The 24,441-nt window shown below is 42.4% G+C and overlaps 1 protein-coding gene across 3 annotated transcripts in view; it reads left to right on the top strand.

Annotated features, from left to right (window-relative positions):
* The window catches only part of SLC16A7 (solute carrier family 16 member 7), a 149,691-nt gene that overhangs the window by 71,881 nt on the left and 53,369 nt on the right, over positions 1-24,441 (top strand). For 2 of the 3 annotated variants that reach the window (XM_084810615.1, XM_084810616.1), the window contains exon 2: positions 18,126-18,359. In XM_084810615.1, the coding sequence (XP_084666741.1) occupies positions 18,146-18,359 (214 nt within the window). In that variant the 5' untranslated portion in view covers positions 18,126-18,145. Of the gene's footprint in view, positions 1-18,125; positions 18,360-19,054; positions 19,137-24,441 lie in introns of those variants that run through there. The other variant, XM_084810618.1, reaches the window with a different exon arrangement.

Genomic DNA, 24,441 nt, shown 5'->3' with positions numbered 1-24,441 from the left:
TTGCGTACGTGTTTTTTTTTTTACCCAGAGCCCTCCACGGCCGGAAATTCGGCTGCGGACGGCCCTGGCCTGGGCCTGGCCAGCTGCTCCACGGAGCCGCCGTGGAGCACAGCCGGCCGTCGAGGATTCTGGTAGGGAGGATCGCCTCCCCCCCCCGTTGAGGATTCCAGGGGGAGGGACGGAATGCCTCCCCCCCACCATGAACAGAATCTGTGAAAAGGTAAATGACTTTCACACATCCCTAGCTAGCACTGCTGCTGCTGCTGTCTCTGCTGGCCACCTCCTCTCCTCCCTCTCCTGCGTGCCTTAGTTTTCACCATATGGCTGTGTCATACAGTGAAATACCAGGGCTGCAGGCTCCCACTCCTGGCTGACTCCTCTCGCTAGACAGCTAGTACTTGAAACAGCGTGGCTCTGATTTTCTCAGTGGAGAAAAGATGCTACAGATTCCCACTGGAGGGAAGCAGGCAACAGAGGCTGCAGACTGAGAATGGGCAAAGCAGCTAGATTGCTGTATTTACTCCCTAGAAAAGGAGAAAGGGGATGAGAACTCTAACTCCCTGACTATTGTCTGGAATGGGGTGAAATTGTGCTGGTGGGGTGCTCTCATGGGGAGCCTTCAGATGCTGTCAGAGATACTAACGTGGTAGCCGGGGGGAGCCTGGACAGGGGCAGCATCAAGCCTCTCTCATTGGTTCATCAGATCTGCCAGGTTGATGACGTTCAGTTCTACTCCCCCCACCCAACCCAGAATTACGTTGCTTTCAAGCACTGTGTGGACTGTGAAAAGTGGATTTTTAAAATATGGTACACTTGGCTTTTCTTGCTTCGTGTGTCCCTGATGGACCAAAGCCAATTCCATGAAAATCCGGATAACACTCCAAAATGCTTCTCATTCCACTGTCGTGACGATTCCCCCCCCCCCCATCAACTTGTGGATGTCAGGAACAGGCTCAGTGGGCATGTTCCTGTTCCCTTCTCCATACAATAATTAGTCACCTGCAGAGGGCTGTCAATGATAATCAAGTGTCGAAGTCCAGTAATGTGCATACACTTTTGAAGTGAACCTGAAAGGCCCTCAATCAAATATTTGCTCAACCAGTGGAGGCTTGTGACTCCAGTGGCAGTGGAGCGGTGAATCCACTCCAGGTTTCAGTCAGAACCAGTCAGAACTCTAAAGTGAAGAACCTTGGATAGCTCCTTTAGAGTTCTGACTGGCTCTGACTGAAACCCGGGGTGGATTCACTGCCCCACTGACATTGGAGCCATCAGCCTCCATGTTCTCAACCATCAAGTTCATTGGGCAGTCATGCGTAAAACATATCTCTGTTTAGAGCATTCCCACATGAGCAATTTACTGCACACTCATGATTGGCCATTCACAGACGTTTGCAGGTCCTTTACACGACACTGTCAACCTTAAGGATGTCTCCCGCGCTTTCCCCCCTTTATCCCACCTTCAAAAAGATCACAGATAAAACAAGGGATATTAATCCATTCTATCAGCTGTGTGTAATGACAGCAAAGCACTATTATCACAGTGCCATTTAGTGACTGTAAAATGAAACATATAGAAGCATATATGTAGAACTTGCCTAGGAAGGCCTTTCCTTGATTCAAACCACATGTCCACTTGTGTAAAACAGCTGGTCATAATCCCACAAAGCATCCGGAAGCAGAAAGCCCTGTAAGGATGTGGGATTTCAGCCTCATGTGATGAACCTCTTAGTCTACTTAACAGAGTTGTTGTGAAGCTACAACATGACTGGAATCTTGGGGATAAGGTGGAAAGGACATACAGACATTTTCATTTTCTTCACTGACTGATCTTTAGAGGGAACTGTAAAAGAAATCTATGACAGCTGTAGTCAGTTTAGATAAACAGGTAACTGTCACTGTCACTAGAGAAAAAAACATGATGCATGCTTTTTTGTTACGGATCTGATTAAGTTTCTCTCCCATAAATGACAACGAAGTCATTGTACAGATGGATGTCTCTATGTCCCATGTTCCAATAGAATTTATTCTTTGATTTATTATGCTTCTTGGCACATATGACTCACCTGGTTTGTTGCGCAATTGTGTTCACTGGCTGTTCCTCTGCTAACTTGAAACCTAAAAATGGTGAGCACAATCCAGCCAAACCTGAGCACTTTTCAACTTCCATTCATGCCTAGCACTGATGCTGAAATCAGTGGTGCTTAACTCTGGCTGGATCATGCCCTTAATAGACGGGTGTCTTCATGTAAAGGTGTGTTGTATAACAGTCCCTTTATATCGTTGCTGAAACATTTCAGTGTTTGGATTTCAGTGTGCTTTACCTGGCTCAATCTGTTTTTGCAACAAATACAGGATTATAAAGCTATTTGTCTGTGATACTGGAGAACTCTAAAACTCTAAAATGGATTGTTGGTTAAAGAAACCCTGAGAGGAGTATATTCCCATGTGATGGGGCTAAATCATCTTAAATTTAAGCACAAGTTGGCTGTGGATTGAGCGAATAGTGATCAATAAGAGATGCATTTCATGGTCTTCAAAAGAGAGAATGGGTTTTAGGCAAGAAATGGGCAGAATGTTTTGCTTATAATGATGTAATCTAAAATCATTCTCTCTTGTTTATGTTGTTCTGTGCCAAAAAGCAGCTAACGCCTTCTAAAACTGAAATGCTGCAGTGACAAAGGGGATTGACACAGTTACCTGCTACACACAAAATCAATTCAAAATTCAACAATTTAGTCTCGAATTACACTTACTGCCAACTGAATATTAGAAGCATCTATCGAGCAGGTTTCTTTTATGTGATTCCTCCCTCTCCATTATGTTTGTTCCTAGAAGCCAAGCTGCTTAGATATTAAGTAACATCTATCATGTAACTCTCACTAGGTTGGTTGTCTCTTTCTTCAGCCATTCAAAATCTAATCACTTGTCTATGGCATAGAGGGTGCAATTTCAAAATTACATAGCAATTTTCCATATGTTCTCTGAAAATGTCAACCAACTATTTGCACTGACACAAGAGCTGGAATAAAGAATTAATGAAATAATAAGAATATCCCCAAACCAGAGCAAACCATTCAGTGCAGACATTGAAGTCAAACCGCTCTTACAATGTGGTTTGGTGGTAATTTGCAGTCATATTTATTTATTTTATTGGATTTATACTCCACCTTTCCTCCAAGGAGTTCAGGGTGGCATACATGCTCCCCATTTTGTCCTGTCACAACAACCCTACGAGATAGTTTAGACTGAGAGAAAGAATCAATTGAATCTGCGGCGGATTTCTCTAACATCCCTAACTATAGCACACTGCCTCCCTACATTCTGGTTGCGACTATGCCATTGCATGGCTCTTCCATTTCTGTCAATGGCAAATCTCCCATAGATATCAATAGATCTGTATTTCATTCAGAGCAAGCTAAACTCCAGCACTTTATGGGTTCTGGAAGTTCCATACTTGCTGCTCCGAAAATTCTTAATTGATGAGAAGAGTCTGGTGAGGCCTGCTTCACACAAACAATGAGTTCTGGGAAAACTACAGCAGCTACAAGCAACGAGCCTCTTGTGCATTTTTCTCTCCATGCTGCCCTAAATAACTCAAAGGAAAGGTCTAAGGAAGCATAGGTATGACTTGCATAATAGGAAAATCTTCTTTGGTGACATTGTATGAAACAGCCACAACATGGTTGCACTGAACATCCTCCATAGCTCTCACTTTTTGTATGACATGGGCCTGAGAGATGTGGAAGGTAGGGACTTAAGAACTGCCCCAAATGAGGAAATATATCACCAAAAAGGAGGATAAAAGAGGACATTGATTTTCATAATGTTTGTATATGCTAATTTTGGAATAAGAATTATAATTTAAATAGAAATACAGTACCTCTCACCATAGTGTGGAAGACTGTGACCAGGCAACCTGTACACCTGTTCTGTCTGCTGCCCAGGTGCTGTTGATGGGCAGCTTCCAGGCCCAGCTCTTCGTACTGATGGTTAGAATCACAGAATCATAGGGTTGGAAGGGGCCTACAAGACCGTCGAGTCCAACCCCCTGCTCAATGCAGGAAGCCTGATTCCCAGGTGGTCTCCCATCCAAGTGCTAACCAGGACTGAACCTGCTTAGCTTCCGAGATCAGACGAGATCAGGCACATCCAGCCCTTTGCTCAGTTCTTCATCTTTAAACCAGACTTGGACTGGACAAATAGAGGACATCCTCAAATCAGAGGACAGTCCTCTCGCAGCTCTTCAAATAGAGGATCTCTGTAAAAGAGGACATTTGGCCACCCTAGTGTGTGTGTGTGTGTGTGTGTGTGAACACACTGTGGAAGTAAGACTGAAGACACAATACTAAAAATCCAGGCTTGAAGTGTGAAGCTTTGGGTAAGATTGGAGGGTCTGCAAAGGGGAGGCACTTTTATGAACTTTGCTCCATGGATGGACAAGGAGGGAGCAGAAGGACATGCTGACATAGTGCCAAAAATTAAGAGGCTTTGGAAACATTGGTCTTAGTCCAGAAGCTGCAGCTAGTGCAGAATGCAGCTGCGAGGCTGCTGACAGGGGCCTCCTTTCATCACCTTTGTTAAAGAACTGCACTGGCTGCCGATAAACTACCAGGCCAAGTTTAAGGTTTTGTTGTTAACTTATAACCCCCTAAACAACTTGGCACCAAGTTACCTCAGGCATGGCTTCACCCCTTATGTCGGTGCCTGGTCTTTGCGATCCTCAGAAGGAGCACTTTTCATGGTGCCACATGGTCCTGAGGTTTGCCCTAGTAATATTTACTGATTTATTTTGGATATTCATATACCACTTTGCAGTTTTAAAATCCTGAAGCAGTTTACAATAAATTATAAAATAATATAATCAATTATAAAACATCATTATAAAAGCACAACAACATTTAGATAAGTTAATGGTTGGGAAAAGCTAGGGTAAACTAGTAAGTTTCTAATAATTGTCATCAGTGCCTGACATACTGCAGAGGGGAGGTCATTCCAGAGGGAGGAGGCCACCACAGAGAAGGCACATCGCTGTGATGCTACATGGGACTCTGCAAGATCTGTGGCATGGACAGCAAGGCCTCCGCTGAACTAAATAGGTCTAAATAGGGGAGGACGAACTTGCAGGCGTCCTGGTCCTATGTTGTTTAGAGCCTGATATGTCCATAATAATACCTTGAACCTGGCTCTGTAGCGAACTGGAAGCTGGTGCAGTGTTTTTAGCACAGTTGTTATGGGCGCATGGCAAGGCACTCCATTCAACAGCCTCGCTGCAGCATTCTGCACTACCTGCATCGTCTGAACCAGCCTCAAGGGCAGCCCCACATAGAGAGCAGTACAGTTGTCCAGTCTCGAGGTTACCAGTGCATGGATCACAGTGGTTAAGCTATCCCCGCCTAGGACTGGGCACAGTTAACACACCAGCCAAAGTTGGTAAAAGGTGCTCCTTGCCACAGAAGCCTCTTGGGCTGTTAATGACAACTAGGGATGGACAGATACACCTCTGTCCACTCCCTTCGGGCAGTCAGTGAGCCATCCTCACTGCCCACCTGTGCAAGCTGCACTGTGGGAGCTGCAGGACGGCTCAGCAATCGCTCGAGAAGCACTGCGAGGCTGTAACGATACGTGATTGTATCTGGTTGTGTTGTACGGAGGACTCATTTGAGTGTTACACTGATTGGTATAAAAGGGCTCACCTGATACTGCAACAGGAATGTAATGTAAGTTTGTATTGTGACTCGCTCAGCTGTCTTTGCAACCTTGTATTGGAGTGTTCTATTTATGCCTAAGAACACCAAACATTACATGGTGTCAGGCAAGAAAATGGATCAGTTGAAGTCTCCAGAAAAACTGTTATTTGAAAGTAATGTGGCTGAGAAAATGGAGGCAAGGATTTGAATTATATAGCAAGTGGAGCTGGAGGAGAAACCAATAATTACATCTAGAGGAAGAATCGTGAGAAAACCTCTAAGATATGGATATGGAGAATGAGAGGGGGAAAGGGAGATGTAATGATATGTGTTTGTATCTGGTTGTGTTGTACGGGGGGACTCATTTGAATGTTACACTGATTGGTATAAAAGGGCTCACCTGATACTGTAACAGGAATGTAATGTAAGTTTGTATTGTGACTTGCTCAGTAAAAGTTGTCTTTGCAACCTTGTATTGGAGTGTTCTCTTTATGCCTAAGAACACCAAACATTACAGAGGCCATCCATTGTCTTACCGAGCTCCAATTATGTGCAGAAATTGTGGCTTGGGTTATTTCCGCGTATCTAAAGTTGCATCTATGACTGTCTTAAAGGAGCAGTAACTCAAGATAGCAGGCATAAAGGGCCTTTTACAGGCCTCATGGGGCCTCACCGTGCTTCCCACTGGTCGCGAAGTGGGTACCACCTCCCCCCCCCCAGCCTAGTGAGCAGGGTCTGGATGGCTGCATGGGGGTGAGTCCGTCAAACTCCATCCCTTCCTCGGACTCCCACACCATCTCTAATGAAAATGATGAATCTAGGAACACCCCCATCCCCTGTACCCATTCTTTAAGGGGAAGCACCACCCCAGTAAATACAGCATTTAGCGTTGCAGCACTCCCCCCTCTGCAATGCACTCTCAATTCACATCAGACAGGCATTTATAGGTTTGACTTTTAGATGTCTCCTTAAGATCTACCTCTTTACACAGACTTTCCCTGAGGTGTGACCCAGCCAGTTACAGTTATTGTTTCATCGTTGAGCAGTAGAATAATTGTTGTCATATTTTATAGTTCTGTTTTAGTGTTGTTGTTATGTTCACCACGTTGATAACTTTGTTGGGAATTGGTCTATAAATTTGAGTGATAAATAAATAAAACATGGGAGAGTTGTCTGTGATTCTCCTTTCCCCCTGTATCAACTCAGCAGAGAGAACAAAGGTCCACACATCCAGATGTCACATTTAAAATGTATGGTTATAATAGGTATGATTCCATGGGTGTTATACAAGATCTTTGTGATGGCCACTAATGTAGACGTTTAAAAGGCAGTTAGACAAATTCATGGAGGATAAGGCTAGCAATGGCTACTAGTCATTGTGGCTATACATTACCACCAGTATCAGAGGCAGGTGTGCCTCTCAACACCAAGTGCTAGGGAACAGGAGGATGTTATTGCGCTCATATCCTGCTTCTGGGCTTCTCATAGTCATCTGGTTGGCCACTGTGGGAGACATGAAGCTTAACTGGGTAGGTTCTTGGTCTGATCCAGCATGGTTCTTCTTAAGTTCTTACATGCCCAAATAGCAGAACAATATTTATCTTCTGCATTCTCCAGCTATGGTAGGTCTGGCTTCAGCTGATCTCCGTAAGCAAAAATGTCCTTGGTTAAAGAGAAGGAAGAGGTGTTGTTTTTAAATTCTCCCCAGGTACAACTTCTTACAAAGGCTGTACAATGAAAGATTAAGCCATCTTGTTCTTTGAAAGTAATTTGTATATGTATATGTATATATAAAGTCAGTTCTTCAGTAGTTGGATGAATGACATACTAGCTTTGTAATTAAACATCCTTTACCCCGCCCTGGAAACAGAGTACAGGCAGATGGTTTTCCTTCCTTGTATTTATGTCTGCTTTTGCCCCCAACAATATTAGTTTTATTATTATACACTTCAAATGAATTCTTTCAATTGTCAGGCTTCGGGGTGGATACACACATTTTTCAATACATAAATGCAATTTTTTTGTTTAGTTTGCCATGTCAAGGTAAACATCCCACCATTGAATTCATGGACAGTGATGTCATGAGGCATAGCTCATAGGCTAATAACGTAATTTCAATCAATTGCACAAAGCCCACTCATTTCTATGGATAAACTCCAGACTTGAGGGTGTCAAGCTAAACTTTATTCAACATTTTGGAATGATCCTACTTCCTTTAAATGTTGACAGCAGTGCTTTTAAAATGCTGTTAGGTGCTGTAATACTGGTTGGTGTACTTAATGCTGGACAAGTACGGGGATTTAAGGAATAGTCAGAATGATTAAAATAGACTGATAAGTGGATCAGAACTTCCGCTGTAGTGGCAGCCAACAGTTTGAACTGTAAAGAGCAAGTTCAGTTGACCCTATTAAAGCAAGTGTTGTGGAAAGTCTCTGGGATTGGTTTGGGGTTAGTTAGATTTTTTTGAAGGACTGGAGAATTGTCAGATGGGAAAGTAGTGATTCAGTAGCTTTGTTATTACACTGATCAGTTCTGTCACCATAGGGTGCAGTCCTTGTGCTATTTAGTTTGTTAGTTAGTTAGCTGTATTTATACCCTACTTTTCTTTTTAAAAATATGACCAAGGTGGCTATCAACAATAAAATTCACAATAGAAAATAATCAATCCACCTAATAAGCAATATCATAATCAAGCCATATAAAAATCAGGTAAGAGCAGCTAAAAAGTTTTTTTTTAAGGCAGCCAGTTAGAAACAAAATTAAATTAAAAATTAAAATATAAAGCGGCAAAGGAAAACAAATCAGCTCAATAGGCCAATTGACTGCTTCAGTAAGACAGGGTTTCAATGATGTGGGCTAGATGAGCCTTCCTCAGTAGGGAGTTCCAAAGTCTATTTACGTCAATGGCATCTTTGACACAGATTTTAGCCACTGATCTTTCAAGTAAATAAATGAATGAATGGGGGTTGTGCTCTTGCTCTCAAATGGTTTCCATTCATTTCAGTGGGCCCACACCTGGTTGTGGCATGGATCACTAAAGCCAAAGATCAGAGTGCAGGGATTTTCTTGCTTGAGGTTGTCATTAGCTATAGGGAGCGGTTGGAGGTGATCCAGGAGCTAACTGATCAAGCCAGGGAGTCAGAGCCAAGGAACACACCAAGAAGCCAAGAAACACACCAGAGCCAGGAAGTTCCCAGCCAAACAGGAAGACTTTTATTGTACTTCCTCTCCAGCAAGACCCAATGGCCAGCTTGATTTGGCGCCACAGGGCCAGTCCAGAACCTGCGACTACTTCCGTGGGCTGTATCCAATGTTAGTCTAACTTAAGTCCCATTCATTTCAGTGGGTCTACTCTTAAGTAGGACTACCATTGGATGAAATGGTGAAAATGACCCAGTATCAGAAAGATTTCCTTAGCTGCAGTTCTACTAGCTCTAAACACACAGGGAAGGTGAACCAAAGGTGTCTGGTTCTAGCCCCCAGAGGTGTTTAAACTTTCAACTGTCTAGGAGAAGCATTACTTGTGTGTGCCTATCAAAGTGCTTAGGAGGATAAAGCCACCATTTTGATCACAATTTCAAACTTGTGGGGTACAGCATCCAATTTTCCTTGTTGTGCTATGATGTTTGCACTTACCATGTAGTTGGAAACATGTAGAACAAGATTATTTGAAAGGGCCCATGGTGTGGTGGATTCTGAAGTTGTTATGTTACCATCAAGTGATTTTTTGCAGCATATTGAATGTGGTATCCATCATACATTAGAGCCCAGCAGAAAACCTAATTTCGTGTTCATCAGGGCACAGTAACCTGACTCTGCCATAACTAGAAACCTTTCAGTGGGCAATATTTGTAGCGCAATGGTCCTAACTATTGAATCATCCAATATGTCTGCCATGCCAATGTAATGCACCTCCCATGTTAGCAGAACAAAATCTCTTGCTTGGAAGTAAGTCCCATTGAACTCACTGAAATAAACTCTCAAGTAAGTGTGTGTAGGGTTGCAACTTTTATAGTAGGGTGGGAAACTGTGGAAGTTCTGTAACTTCTCTGTACACCATTTCTCCCATTTTTAAAATAATGCTTAGCTAACTAGAATGAGAACTGAGGGATCTCATCCACTAATTCTTAGTGACTTTTTAAATTTGTTCAAAACATTTGTATGTATTTGTTGGATTTATATCTCACCATTTGCATAAACCCCCACAAGCCAGCTTACCACGGTCAATAAAATAAAACACAAACAACCAAAACAAAAAAACCCCTAGCAATAAAATAACCAAGCTAAAAATCAAATGGCAACTAAAAATAATGTAGAAGATCTGAAATACCATTAAAAGCATGTGAAAATGGGTTAGGCTTCTCTTGGTCCCGAAAAGATAACAGAGATAGGGAAATAATTTAACAGTTCAGGTACCACCATAGAGAAGCCCAGATCACTCTGGGGTTGGATCTATTGAGAAGAGAGTCCCAGCAGGTGGTTCTCAATTGGTGGTCAGGTTCATGTGGAAGATGGAAGTCCTTTAGATAACCCCGCTGAGCCCAGGGCATACAAGGTTTTAATGCCAGCACTGAATTGTGCTTGAGAACAAATTGGGAGCCACTGAAGAACTTTTATCACCGGAGTAATATGTTCACAGTGCCAGTACAAGTTAGCAACATAGCTAATGCATTCTGCACCCTTTGAAGTTTTCAAATGCTTGTTCAAAAATACTAATAATGGGTTCAGAGTTTCCTGACCTCACAGTAGATGGATAGTAGTTTAGCATACTAAAGGCAAAGGCCAAACAAGCAACCAAAACACAAAATTCCAGTAACAGACAAACTTGTGACATGATCAGAATGGCTCTATGCCCTACAATAGCATTACTCAACCTGGTGCCCTCCAGATGTTTTTTTGGACTACAACCACCACCATGGCTGACCAAGTTTGCTGGGTTTGATGGGAGCTGTAATCAAAAACATCTGGAGGGCACTCAGTTGGGGACAGCTGCTCTACAAGCAATGCAGAGGTTTTCTAAACAGTGGGAGAGTTAGGCATTTTCAGAGTTTCTCCTGACAAGCAATTTATTGTATTGGGAGTTGATTTTGTCAGTTGGCAAGCAGAGAATATTAATGAAGCATTTGCAGACGAGCAGTCTAAACAGGTTGATCATGATTGACTCGAATCTACAGTGCATGATATCAAGATGAATTATTTGTCATGGCTGTTCCTCTGACCTTGTTATTGCAGTTTTCATCCTTTTTAAATGCTGGCTATGGTATATTCAATGCTGCCTGCCTTTGTCAACTGATCCTATTGCAACAGCTCTTGCATATTTGCTCATTTTCAAGCTGGATCTAAATTACATTCATTTGCCCTGATCCAGCTGTCGCCCATTGCATTCGTTCATGCCAACCCAAAATGTGGGGAAATACATACCCAGAAGCCGGCATGAATATTCCTAGCAGGATTGGGAACCACACATACAAAAGGGGGTTGAGGGCGCACTTTCTTTCCAAATCTGTGTAACCCTTCCAGCCCCCAATCCGCAGCAAATATTACTATTTGCTGCTGTTTGGGAGTGGGGTGGGAGTGGAGGCTGGATTCAGCCCTACCTACTCCTCATTCGGTCATTCCCCATCAAACAGCTGCTTAGAGGGCTTTTGCCTTCTTAAAAAGTGGTTCTACACACCCAGTCTTGCCTCCTCTGTATGTCTTCTGTTGGATCAGAGCTTTGTCATCCAACTGCAAGTAGGATAATACAACTGTGACACACTTGCAATTTTGCCATTATGCCTCTTACATTGTTGTTTGTCGTTGGGGATATGAGTTCCTCAAAAGGCCAGGAGTGGGGAACCCCCAGCCCAGAGGCCTCCCTGCCTGGCCCACAAAACTCTTGGCAAAGCCTCACCCCTCGCAGAAGCCCCTCTCCCTCCGAGAAGGGGCTTCACATGCCGCTCATCTTTCTTGTCAGGCAGTGAGCTCTGCAGACTTGTTGCCTTTCCTGTCAGGAGCTGCCTCCTTTGGGAAGTCCCCACTTCAAAATCCCTGGAGCCTCTTGAAGGTGCTGTTCCTGAAAGAGCAGCTCGCTCTTCATTGCTGCAGCAATGGTAAAGAGGGAGCTGTTCTGGCGGGGTGTATGTGTCTGTGAATAGTGTGTGTGTGTGCATGTATGTGTGTGTGTGAGAGAGAAAGAGAACAAGGTGTGAGTGCCCAGGCAAGCACATCAGGGTCAATGGGATGTCCCTGTCCACTTTGGGCTGTGGCCCTGGCCATTTTGGGCTTTGGCCCCATCCACTGCAGTCATACAGCCCCCCTAAGGCCAGAATGATCCCTCACCCTTACATTAGGAAAGGTGTTTCTCTAATATAAGAGTAACTGGAATCCATCATTTTTACTAGTGGGAACTTGGGAGAGAGAATCCCTTCCATTCGCCTGCTGAAAGACATGGAGATGAAAAGCTTTATTTCTATGAATGCTCTAGTGGGCTGATTCACACAGTGTTATTTTCATGACAATTGCAGTTATCACATCAATGGTTCTAGAAAATGTTGATCACATGGCAACTCTCCACATTATGCTTTTTTGTCAGATATGGGGGGGAAACTGAAAATGTATGAATGTGATTGAATTAAATTTAATTACCCTCTGGATATTGGCTGTGGGGAGAGATATAGCCCTAAACTTTTGAGGATTTCTACCTGTCCTAGCCAGCCCTTCGTACCCTGTGTCCAATTTTTCCGACAGTAAGGCCTAGTTGTCACCGGAAAAGTAAATCTGTGTCTTGTTTGTACCATTTCAGACAGCAGGCATTGGGCCACATGACAGAATTCTGTCTCACAAAAGAAAAGAAAAAACCCAACATATCCCTGCACATAGTAAACTAGCATGTCAGGGGAAAGGGTAAGCTAGAACCCATTTTCCTGATAATTTAGTTTTCTATGTACAGGGATATTTATTTTTCTGTAGGAATGGATAAACATTCACTCACATGACCCCCATCTGCAGACTGAAGTGGCAGAGAATCTACAGGTGTATACACACACACACACACACACACACTGTCCAGTAACAGCATTCTCTAAGTAAGAGAAATGGTAATTTCTCTTATATTGTAATAAAAAATACAATAACATTCACAGAACAATAAAAACAATACACAAATTCCAGGATAAAACATTCAGCATAAAAACATCAGTGGCAGATTGTAAAAACATAGAGAAATAAGGCGCATTGCATTTGGACAGTCATCTCCTAGCTGAATAAGCAGATATGCATGAGCTTTGTGCACTCACATGCAGTTCCTTCACTCCCACTTTACTTCTCCTTTTGTATGAACAAGCAAACAAGCCAGGAGGCTGCAGTTAACCATAGCTTCTGGTTATGTCTGAACTGGAAACTATGGTTAATGGGTACCAAACAAGCCAGGATTTAAACCATGTAAGCCGATTTTGAACCATGGTTTCATATCCTGGTTTGTTTTGAGGTTATTAATGGCACTTTCTTGGATTGGACATAATGGGAAGCTGTGATTAATTGTGGCTGCCTGGCTTGTTTCCGTGCTCTCACAAGGGGAAGAGTGAAGCGAGTGCCAGTTCCAGATCTCAGGGAGCCCTTGGGTAAGGTGCCATCAGTGGGCCCCCTTCCTGCCAATTGCTTGTCCTCTCCCTCTGGGCCTAATCTGCACAACTGCCCAGAGGGTGAGCACAAAGGAAGTGGAGGCTGCTGCTGCTCCATGTCCTCACTTTTGTCATTCCTTGCATGAATGGAGAGGGTAGGTAAATAGGGAGCAAGAGACTCTAGAGAGAGGCAGTGCACCCCCTAAATGTGTGTAGGCCTCAAAAGGTGCCCAGTGATGCCTACCTCCAATGCCGGCCCTGAATGAAGTCGGAGTAAAGAAGTTGCATGCAGGTCTGGCTTATTAAAACAGGATTTGTTTGCACAAACTGGGCCATCATTTCTAAAAGCATATAACATCTAAAATTTAGTGAAGTCAAGAGTTCACAATGTAAAGATCTGGGGAATTAAAGAGGTCTCCATCTAGTGCCAGAAAGACCGAGGGCATCAGGTAAGTATCCCTGGGGAGGATATTCTAAAACCAGAGTGCCACCACCAAGAAGGCCCTTTCCCCAGTAGCTACCCATCACAGCTCACTTGGTGCCCCGTCCCCTGAGCAAGGGCTCCAAAGATGCTCTACATGAACATGTAAATAAGAGAGGAGGTGAGGAGGAGGTTTATCACTTCAGTGAGAACTAAGCCTCATATCAATTGCACTGACCCAATGAAAATCTGTTCCCTGTGAGTGTGCCTAGGATAATAACTCTTGAAGCTGATGTAACTTTCCTGTACTACATTCATTGTATATTAACTTATTATGGGTCATATCACCCAGCTTAGTGCAGTGTGGCATGTATGGCCAATACCGCGTTGTCAGCCGGTCTACTTAAATCCAGAATGTAAAACAGGCAACAGCTGTTCACGTTGTTGGGAATGTGGTATAAATACATTTACTGGACTGATTCTTCCCTTTTCTTGTCTGCAGCAATTTTTTTCTCCTTTTGCTAACGTTGGGAGCTTGTGCATGATGTTTGTAAAGTGATACCTGAGCAACTAATAGAATTCTATAAATAGAGTCAGCAGGAGGTGCAGTTTATATGGCTAATCACAAAAGTTGGCATTTGTACTTTATCCTATCTATCTATCTATCTATCTACCCATCCTTTAGTGGGGGTAGTGGTTAATGTCAAAGTGCAGGCGCTCATCATAACAGTCCCCATAGCCACACCCCCAAGGAGAGTCCAAAAATGCAAGCAGCTGTGTTGATCCATAGCAATAAACCAGTTCTAGCAGTTTTCATCTACCCCAGGAGCAGGTCTTTTGTAAAGCTAATGGATCTGAATTGCATATTCAAGACCAAGCCACTCCAAAATACTTCACGTTACAACAAGGACCAATATATTGATGCTGGCAAAATTAAGCACCCCCCTCCCCAGCTGCAATGAACCATCTCCTCTAATAAAAACGTGCCGAAGCAGCGAAGCTGCATCCCTGTGAGCCACTGCTGTTTTATCTGTCTTCCTAGAGTTGGAACTAGGGATGTCACAGGCATCCAGCTGTGGTTCAAGGCCCAGCGAGAAATTGCCACCCCCACACCCCCCGGATGCTAGTTCGTGGGTCCTGCACTTGCCCGACTCAGCATGCTCCAAATCCGGCAAATGTAGGAATCTCTGATCCCTTGCCAAGCCGCAAAATGACAGCTTGGCCTTTTTTTGCGGAGGCCAATTTTATGCAAATGGTAGCCGTAAAGTGAACTTTTATGCAAGATTACAGGCGCGAATGGCTATTTTGTGGCTTGGCTAGCCACCATTTTGCATAAATGGTGGCTCGGCAAGGGATTGGGTGGCTGCGGCCTGCCTGGTAACTTGCCGCACACAGTGAGCAGGGGCAGGTGGTGGGTGGGTGTCCAGCAAGTGGCATGTGACCCAGACAGCAGTGAGCTCACCCATTCCTAGCTGGAACACATCCCATCTTAAAAGTTCAGGATGGGTAACAGTAATTTAAAAGAAATGTATGCATAAAATGAAGGAATTGAAATCTGATTTTAAAAAGTTATGGCAACTACAACCTCCAAAGGCCAACCATTTTTTTTTTTTTTAAGTCTTACAATATTTCCCAACAATATGCTGGATTTGACTTCAGCCATTCTCTAGAGCAAAGGATTCCACAATTGTTGAGCAATCACCAATAATGGCTCAGAACATAGCCTTCTTGTGTACAAGGCACATAGATGGCTTTCTTATGCTATGTTCCATCAAGCTTAAACAACACAATGGGTCATAAGGAAAAAGCCTGTCCTTTAAGTATGTTGTCTGTTAAGAGATATATAATTAAAAATCGACAACTTCCAGTGTGATCAGAATACAGGGGGGAAGCCACTGCAGCAGACACTGCAATGTATCCTCTCACAGTGCCATCCTATTAATGTATACTCAGATGTAATTCATATCAAGGTCAATGGGGCTAACTCCCAGTTAAGTGTGTCTAGGATTGCAGCATCAGAGGCCCATCTCTATCAGGCAGTAGACTGACACATTCTTTTAGCAGCCTGGCAGTGACATGCAAGACTGATGTTCACAGATGCCTGTTCATCACTAAGGTTTGCACTATCAGGAGATGTGTGAAATGGACATCACACAGGTCAAACACCACAGACAGAGCTTCCACTTCTCCTCACATCATTTATCTCAGTCACAACACTTTCCAGCGGAGGTGATTCATGCACTGAAAACTATAATCATAAATCAGTTGTGGCTAACATCAAACCCAGTGACTTCAATGAAACATGCAGCCTAAATCTACGCTTGTTTACTTGGGAGTAAGTTCCCCTGAGATTAGTGAGACTTAATCACAAATGAGTGTCCACACACTGCTTCCTTCTCAACAAACATTTGTTAGATTGTGACCATAGTGTGACCTTGGCTAATTGTCATCTCATCAGCTTCCTCTATATAAAACGGAAAAATTCTGACCTATTACCATAATGTTGGCTCTACCCTCTCCCTATATGCACATTTGACTAAAGATCTGGAAAAACTGAATGCACATAGGCTTTCTCTGCACAACTGCAGATGCATGGTAGCACATACAGCTGGTTTGGGTGTAGGGCAGGCTGTTGTAGACCTTTGGCCAAATATATATATGGGGCAGAGGTGGGGCCAGCAGCCTTGAGTGGGTGTGATCCCACTCTCTTCTATGGAGTAGTCTGGATAGCATTGTTGAGTTGCTGTGAGGATTAACTGGGTAAGGATTACAAAGCATTGTGAAAATTATACATGAAAAAAGAATTAACACAGCTACTTATGCTATATTTTCCATTGGCTTCACCTGGTGTAGATGGCAGTTTATATAATCCAATTTAGTTTTGTAAGAAATCACATACTTTCTAATTATATAACTAATCATTTCACACTAACATGAAAAGGCATTCAGAACAGCAAATGCAAGGTGTTTTTTTTTTTAAAGATTTAATAACACTTGGGCTATAATCCTATAAACACTTACCTAGGAGTAAGTGCCATTTTACTCCATGGGACATATTTCCGGGTTGATGTGCATAGGATTGCACTCACTTTCCATATTAAATTATCATGAGATATGAATGTTTCCACATTGGGATTTCCAAATGGGATTTCCAAAAATGGCATTTAGAACAATCTAATACAAGCTATGTATGTCTGAAAAAACTAGGAGTGGTTTGACACTGCCCATATGTTTTCATGAATAGCAAAGCAATGGGTTTTCATTTTCCCCCATTAAATTTTGTGAGATATGCAAATGTTGTAGGAGAGTACTTCTATTTCATAAGGGTACAATGGTTTGGTAGCAAGTGAAGGTTTTTCCTGGCTCTGGATGACGTTCATTCATTCATTCATTCATTCATTTATAATCTAGATCACCCTTCATCCAATTCCAGTGTGGTGTACAATACAAAATAGAGTACAATACAATAAAAACAACCTATCACCATCCTTCATATAACATAAAACTAAGCACCAGCACCTTCAATTGGGCTAGGAAACAAATGGGCAGCCAATGTAATTATTTTAGAATTGGTGAAATATAGTTCCACCTAACTAAACCAGTCAGAACTTTCATAGCTGAATCTGAACTGATTGAAGTTTCCAAATTGTCTTCAAGGACACTCCAATGTATACCACTTTGCAATAATCCATTTGGGCAATTACCAGAGCATTGATCACTATAGCCAAGCTATATCTGTCCATGGAAGAACAGCCACAGTTGGTAAACCAGCAGAGGCTATGATTTTTATTGGAAATACTGCTTGCGCTCTCTCTCTCTCTCTCTCTCTCTCTCTCTGTGTGTTCATGTTAGCATGTTTTACATATGGTTTCAAATGTTTCTATTCTTTGGGTTTTATTATCTTTATGTGGTGCTTTGCATATTCTTTTAATGAAAAATATGACCATATTTTAATAAATAAAAATTGAAAATGTGAGAAATTGTTCTAAGTTTAAAATCAAATATTATTTTGCATTTTAATAGCAGTACTAGAAGTAGGCCGAATCCTTTTTGGTGCAAGTCGACCACACTTCACTGAAGATGATGAAGCTAGATAGATTGATACTAACAGATCCAAAATGTCAGATTACCACCTATGATTAATTTCTAAATACAACCTCAGTGGCTTGGATCAGTGACCCGCAAATGCTATAGTATACTTAATAAGGTTCTTCTAGTAACTATTTCCAAGACTCCCCACCCCACAAGGCTACCTTGGATGGGTGACTGTACTACATCATCCAGTGATATTAATTTCAGAATCTGCTGCAAGCTAAACCATTTGTCTAATACTAGCTTTTCGTTATTGTATTTAATTTGCTAAAGGGGAAGGAAGCTACTGAAAACATGATTTCCATTTTTTATTTCCCGCTGCAGCACAGTGGTAAAGATAAAACATGCCACCCACAACAATGACAACGCAGTATGCTCCCCCTGATGGAGGATGGGGTTGGGTCGTGGTCTTTGGAGCATTCATTTCCATTGGATTTTCCTATGCATTCCCTAAAGCCATCACAGTGTTCTTCAAGGAAATACAGGAGATCTTTGGCACATCCTATAGCGAGATTGCGTGGATATCATCGATCATGCTGGCTGTCATGTATGCAGGAGGTATCTGAGAAACTAACTTTGGTTTTTGCCTGAAATATGTTCTTATAATAGCAAACTTGTGTTTGTTTGTTTATTTATTTATTTATTTATTTATTTATATTATTAAATTTATTAATCGCCCATCTGGCTGGTCACCCAGCCACTCTGGGCGATGTACAGCGTACAATAAAACAGTTTAAAACAATAAAATTCTACAATAAAAACATTTTCTAAAATACCCTAACCCACCCCAATCATCATGTTCCATGATTCTGCAGCACCTGGCCACTTCAAGTCAGCCTTCTCCAACCTGGTGTCCTCCAGATGTGTTGGACTGCAACTCCCACAATTCCCAGCCATTTGTCATGCTGGCTGGGAATTATGGGAGTTGCAGTCCAACACATCTGGACTGTACCAGGTTGGGGAAGGCTGCTTGAAAGTGTAATTCTATACCCTTACCTGTGAGTAAGTACCCTTGAACTCGATATGACTTCTGAGCAGTAGATGTTATAGAGTTGTGCTGTGCAATGTGTTTCTCTAAAGAATTGCATATTGTTCCTTCCCTCTATCCCCCCACCTACCACTACTACACTGAATATATGAAAATGTAAATGCAAAAGAAGCTGTTTTGGTCCATCAGGAAAAAATGAAATCCAAAGTCCGCTCTCAGACAATACCAATGTCACAAAATAGTGAATGAACTTTTGCGTTCTCAGGAACTCTGAGGAGCTTCAGAACTCTAAAGCAGTGTTTTGTTAAGAAAGAGACCTGGGAAGAGGACAAAAATCAGATACCCAGGTAAAAGAAATGAGCCAAGAACAATAAAGGACAAATGAAAATAGAACAGGTTATGAATTATTCTGGATAAATACACATCATTAAGCAGTGATGCTTAAAGGGGTACTGCTGATATATATGTTACAGCTGCTCTGGAATGAACTTAGCTTACTAGGTATTTCATAGAGAAACATAGCGGTCAAGTGACCTTGAACCTCAGTTGCTGAAATAGTAGCATCAGTAGAGGAATGCAGAAATATAAGGTTCTGCCCATTTTTGCTTTTTTTTTTAAATGAAAGATTGTACATGGTGATTATGATTTAAAGTATACCAGTTTCATTTGGTGTTCAGTTCTATTTATGAGATGCTTTTAATAGCCTGAGCTGAAATATAGCCTATCAAACATCTGCCTTTTAATCTTCCTTTAAGCTGTATTAATGCCTTTTCATTTTTCATCAATATCCACTCGTTTCTAATTGGCCGAGGAAGTTACAAACTCAGGGTTTTATCCAGTGTTAGTTCTACGTAGACTACACCTACTGACATGAATGGTATATAAGTTAGAATAACATTGGCTACAACCACCTGACCATCCATATTGATTTCCAGTTTGTCTTTTGGACACGTTACATACAAAAACCTCTAATACTGATGGTGAAAGTTAATTCCATTCCCCAGTTTACTATTGGTGCTGATCAGTACATTCACCTCTGTTAGAATATGTAAACATCCTGAAAGTGTTTAATTCTTTTTTGGTGGCAACTCATAAATGTTCTCTATCTATCCAAAATAAATTCCAAGTATCACAAAAGGATTAAAGTAACCTCTGCATAGTATAGACAAAGTAAGAAGTGCAGCACAAGTAAACTGTTTAAAGTTATTTTGGTTATCTTTCTGTAGTCATATGGCTTTAACATGCTAACAGCAGGTACCCTTGCCAAAGGTAAACATTCTTTGAAGCCACAGTTACTGCAAAATTGCTTCCTGTGTGAAATAAAGCATTAAACAATCACTGGCAGAGGATGAAATAGGCAAACAATTAAAATAATGTTTGGATGAGTTATTCTTTTGGGCAGGGGCGGGGGGTGGGTGTTTCTATCTAAATATGATTGTTTGATTTCAACCATTTGATGTACTGTTTCTTGGAATAAAGCGGGAAGAACATAGCGTTCAAGATACCTTGTTTACAGGGAAGAAGAACAGATATATTGAAAATGTTGCGGGCACACTCTGTATCTCTTAATGCTAATTAGAAGAACCTGAGAAACATTTGAGATCTGACACAGTCATTATGATTTAGCGCTCTGCCTATTAATCTTCACAGCGGGGTCATTGGGTAAGTGAGAGCCTAGGCAGAGGATCTCTGCTTCAGAGGCTTTCAACCTCCTGAGGTAATTAGCAGGCATCTGTGTTTCAGTAACAAGGTATTAACTTACCTTTCGATGTCTGAAAAAAATATGAAACTAATAAAAGACATCCAGTAAGGAGCCAAAGGAATGTTAATTATGTTTATCGCTTACTTCATACTTAGAATAAATGCCATTAAATTATAGCAGGCCATCTGGCAAATCCATATGGTCTCCTGGATTCATGGTTAATTCCAGCAAATAGGTCAAGCACAGTGTTCACCCCTTCAAGAAAGCATAAACAAGATGTGCTAAATTGCATAGATCAACTTTTGCATTAAACGTCACTTTACCCCCTTAAGCACACCATCAATCCAACCCTCTCTTCAGCGGGAGCGCTTTGACAATTGAGGACTTCCATATTTTGTATATTATGTTCAAGCCATTTGGATGCCTTGGAATTGATTGGTGTGTGTTTGGAGTTTACTGACCTGGCATCTTATAAAACAAAGTTGATTCAAAGACCATGGATTCAGGGCAGCGTTGAGAGTTGACCATGTTTTTTGTTTTGTTTTTAATCTCAAAGAATCCTCCATTCTGAAAGGAAAGGTAGTTAAGTCTCCATGGCAATTCCTCATTCTTTATCCTGAGTTGCACACTGGCTGGCAAATGACTTCATGAAATCTGCTCCTATTCATTAGTGATATAAAAACCATTCACTTTGTTTTTACCAGAAATGTACTGTAGATGTCACAGGATATTGCTCACTCATTTCTGTGTGTGTGTTTAATGTTTATCTCATTATGGGATTTGCCCTCTCTGCTTTGAAGTCTGCATGGCATCAACTACCCAAAAAACAGCATGTAGAAGAGTTTCTTCTTAAGGATGCCTACATAAGGATGGTATCATTTCCCCAGTAAAGTCAGTACAAAGATTCTCCGTTACTGGCATAGTCAGATATTGCCCTTAAAGAAAGGTATAGTAGAAGAACCTAATGACGGCTTGGTCATCTCAGGCATGTTTGATCACTGCATTAGACTAATGAGAACTAGGAAATACACCTATTTTGATGCCATTTTCTGCATCATTAAGTTCAGTAGTTTTACAAACATTCATTGCTATATTGAGCTTGATATTAGTTTTACCAAATGGGTGTCTCCACCAGCAATTTACTCGGAGCTGGCTGCGTGTTGAGGTCATTAGGGATACATGATGTCATGGCCATCCAGCAGCTACCCTAGAGCTTATCAGGGAAAAACCAGATTTCCTGAGACTGCTAAAAGTCCAATTCTTTTCCTCAAGTTGGGTTCTCAGTGGTAAAGCTGTTGTGTGCCCCAACACCCACATTTACCTCAGTTATGCTAGCTTTGCCCAGGGGTGTGCCTTTCACCATGACCCCGATCAAGGGGCATTTCCTGTGTGTTTCCCATCCCTGCACAAACTAATTAATGTCTACTCAGAAGTAACTCCCATTGTTGTTAATGAGGCTTGCCCTCTGAATGCCCACATCAGAATTTACAGGGATCCCTCTCAACTGAAATGGCACAGTTTAAAGCACATTCCCCAAGTGCTCTAAAGCGCGATCTCAAGGCTCCGATTCTCCATTGTTTGCTTTATTGCCTTAGGAAGTAACTACTTCACAGCTTTGTTATAGAGATTCTGTGCAGTATCAGTTGGGGGCTGGTTTCCCATCCCCGTGTTCTCCCCCTTTCTTTCCCAGCACAAGCATCTGTATGTCTACTCAGAAATAACACCCACTGTGTTCAATGAGTCTTGGGGCTCATAATGAGGCTGCCTTACAAATGTGCACAAGGGGAAGTAACTACTTCGCACCTTCCTTATGGAGCCTGAAGTGGGGAGGGGCCTCTCTTATTGGTTGAGCAGCCCCTGCCGCTCAGATGATGTTCACTTCACCATTCCCGGCCCTACTGGGAAGTAAGTTACGTGAAGCCACTTAGAATGGTACACCCTTGTGGAGCCCTGCCTGGACCAAAAGTGACTCCTGCAAAAATGTGGGTGAGCCACTCCTCCCTTCTCCTTCCTTTGTCATGGAGACATGGCCCAAGATAGCAAACTGTCATTAGGCTTTGGATTTTCAGCAGAGGAAAATCAATACAGATTGGGCGGGGGGGGGGGTGGAAGGGCATGGAGAGAAAGGCATGGCCTTTTGCCAAGATGGCTCTCACCTACCAAAGGAGTCCCCATCTCTTTTCCAGTCACTGTGGCCATTCATCTGTAATATCCCTAACAAAGGAAATATTTGCACACCTTTCTGGGGCCAAAATACACATTATGTCCATACTGGCTGGGGAATGCTGGGAGTTGTAGGACTTTTTTCTGCCTGAACATGCATTGGGTTGCATCCTTTATTACTTAGCATGTGGCCAGTCCTTTAAGTGTGTGGAGCCTCAGTCCCAGTTGGGACCACTGCAAAGTGAGGGGAGATTTAAACCTCCCCAGCCCTCCAACTACCTCTTTCTCAAAATTCATCCCACCCATATAGTTTTTTTAAAAGCCTCAGTTGGTGCCAATAGAGACTTTTAAAAATCCACACAGCAGGAATTTTGGAAAGGAAGTGGCAGCGGGGAGGGGAGGGGTAATGTTTATACCTTCTCATGCACACTGATCCTAATTCAGATTTGGCCCCTGTACACTTACTTTCAAATTAAAAAACAAAACAAAAAACAAGTCCATCAGCTGAACAGTACATAATTAACATAATTGTAGGAAATCCCCAACCACTCTTCAACAGCACCAGCAACCCTCTCCTGTTCAACCTCCCAATCTTACAATGGCATTTAAAAACAAAAAGACATGCCTCTCCTCTTGACTAGAACAGGTAGGTAATAGGTTGTATCCAATGTTAGTCCTGATTAGAGTAGACCCACTAAAATTAATGGGACTTAAATTAGATTAACTCTGGATACAACCCGTTGGATACTAACCAGTTTAAGGATTGTGAGTTCAGGAACCAAAGAATGAGACAGTTGGGGCTTTGCCTTCATTCTCCCCACCCAGCAACTTCATGGCTTTCCAGCCTCTCCTTGAATGTGCCACCATAGCAATTGCTCCCAAAATTCCAAATGCTTCATTTTTGGTATCAGGATAAATTGTACAAGAAGAGGAAGTACATGCAAATGTATTTGATCTGTTCCATGTAGAATTCATGAAGAATTTGATTTTTCTTCTTTGCACACACACACAGCCGGCTCTATGATGCACAGAGCCCTTGTGATACTGTGTTGCATATTTCAGTTGTAGCTGTCTCTTTGCTATGTCACAGATAACCCCTTTTGTTAGGTTGCTGACTGCAGCAGGCTCCTAAAGGTTTGTTCATATGACAACTAAAAAGGAGCTCACGGCTCTTGCAGTTTATTTTTAAGGTTAATTGGGAAAACAACATTTCATAGGGAGAGGTCAAAATATTTGTGATTTTAACTCAGCAGACTCTCAGTACAAATGAAGCAGAAGATTTTTTAGAAGTTTAAAGTGCAGTCGTAAGAAATTGATGCTCTATAGATAGAGGAACACCCCCACCCCCCATCCTATGCTCTGCCAGCCAGAGCCAGGCACAGCAGGAGGAGCGGCAGAGACTTTTACAACCTCCCATTCATCCTGCTCACTCACACATCTAGGGATGGGGATGGGAAATGGAGAGGCTTGTGGATGTGGTATTCCATGTCCTCTCTGTTCCCTCCCCTCCCGACCCCCTGGCACACACCCCTTCAACCCTTTCTGACCTCTTCCGAGCACTCTGTTGCATCCTCACAAGAAAGCCACACAGAAAGCCGGGTGAGAAATCCCCACTTGGATTTCCCAAGGTTTTAGCTATGACTATTGCCTCAGGAGGAGAAATCCACTATACCCAGCGCCAAGCTCTCCCACTGCCTGAGACGGGAGAGAATACGCGCACCGCTGCTGCCCTGCTGCGTCTCCCCACCCCACCGACCTGTCCGCTCCTCACCCTCCCATTGCTGTCA

This window comes from Heloderma suspectum, chromosome 7 (assembly GCF_057233095.1).
Source record: "Heloderma suspectum isolate Gila_16-S chromosome 7, 16-S_ref, whole genome shotgun sequence".
NCBI classification, from domain to species: domain Eukaryota; kingdom Metazoa; phylum Chordata; class Lepidosauria; order Squamata; family Helodermatidae; genus Heloderma; species Heloderma suspectum.
Note: the sequence above shows the minus strand (reverse complement) of the source record. Positions and strands in the feature narration are given on the sequence as shown.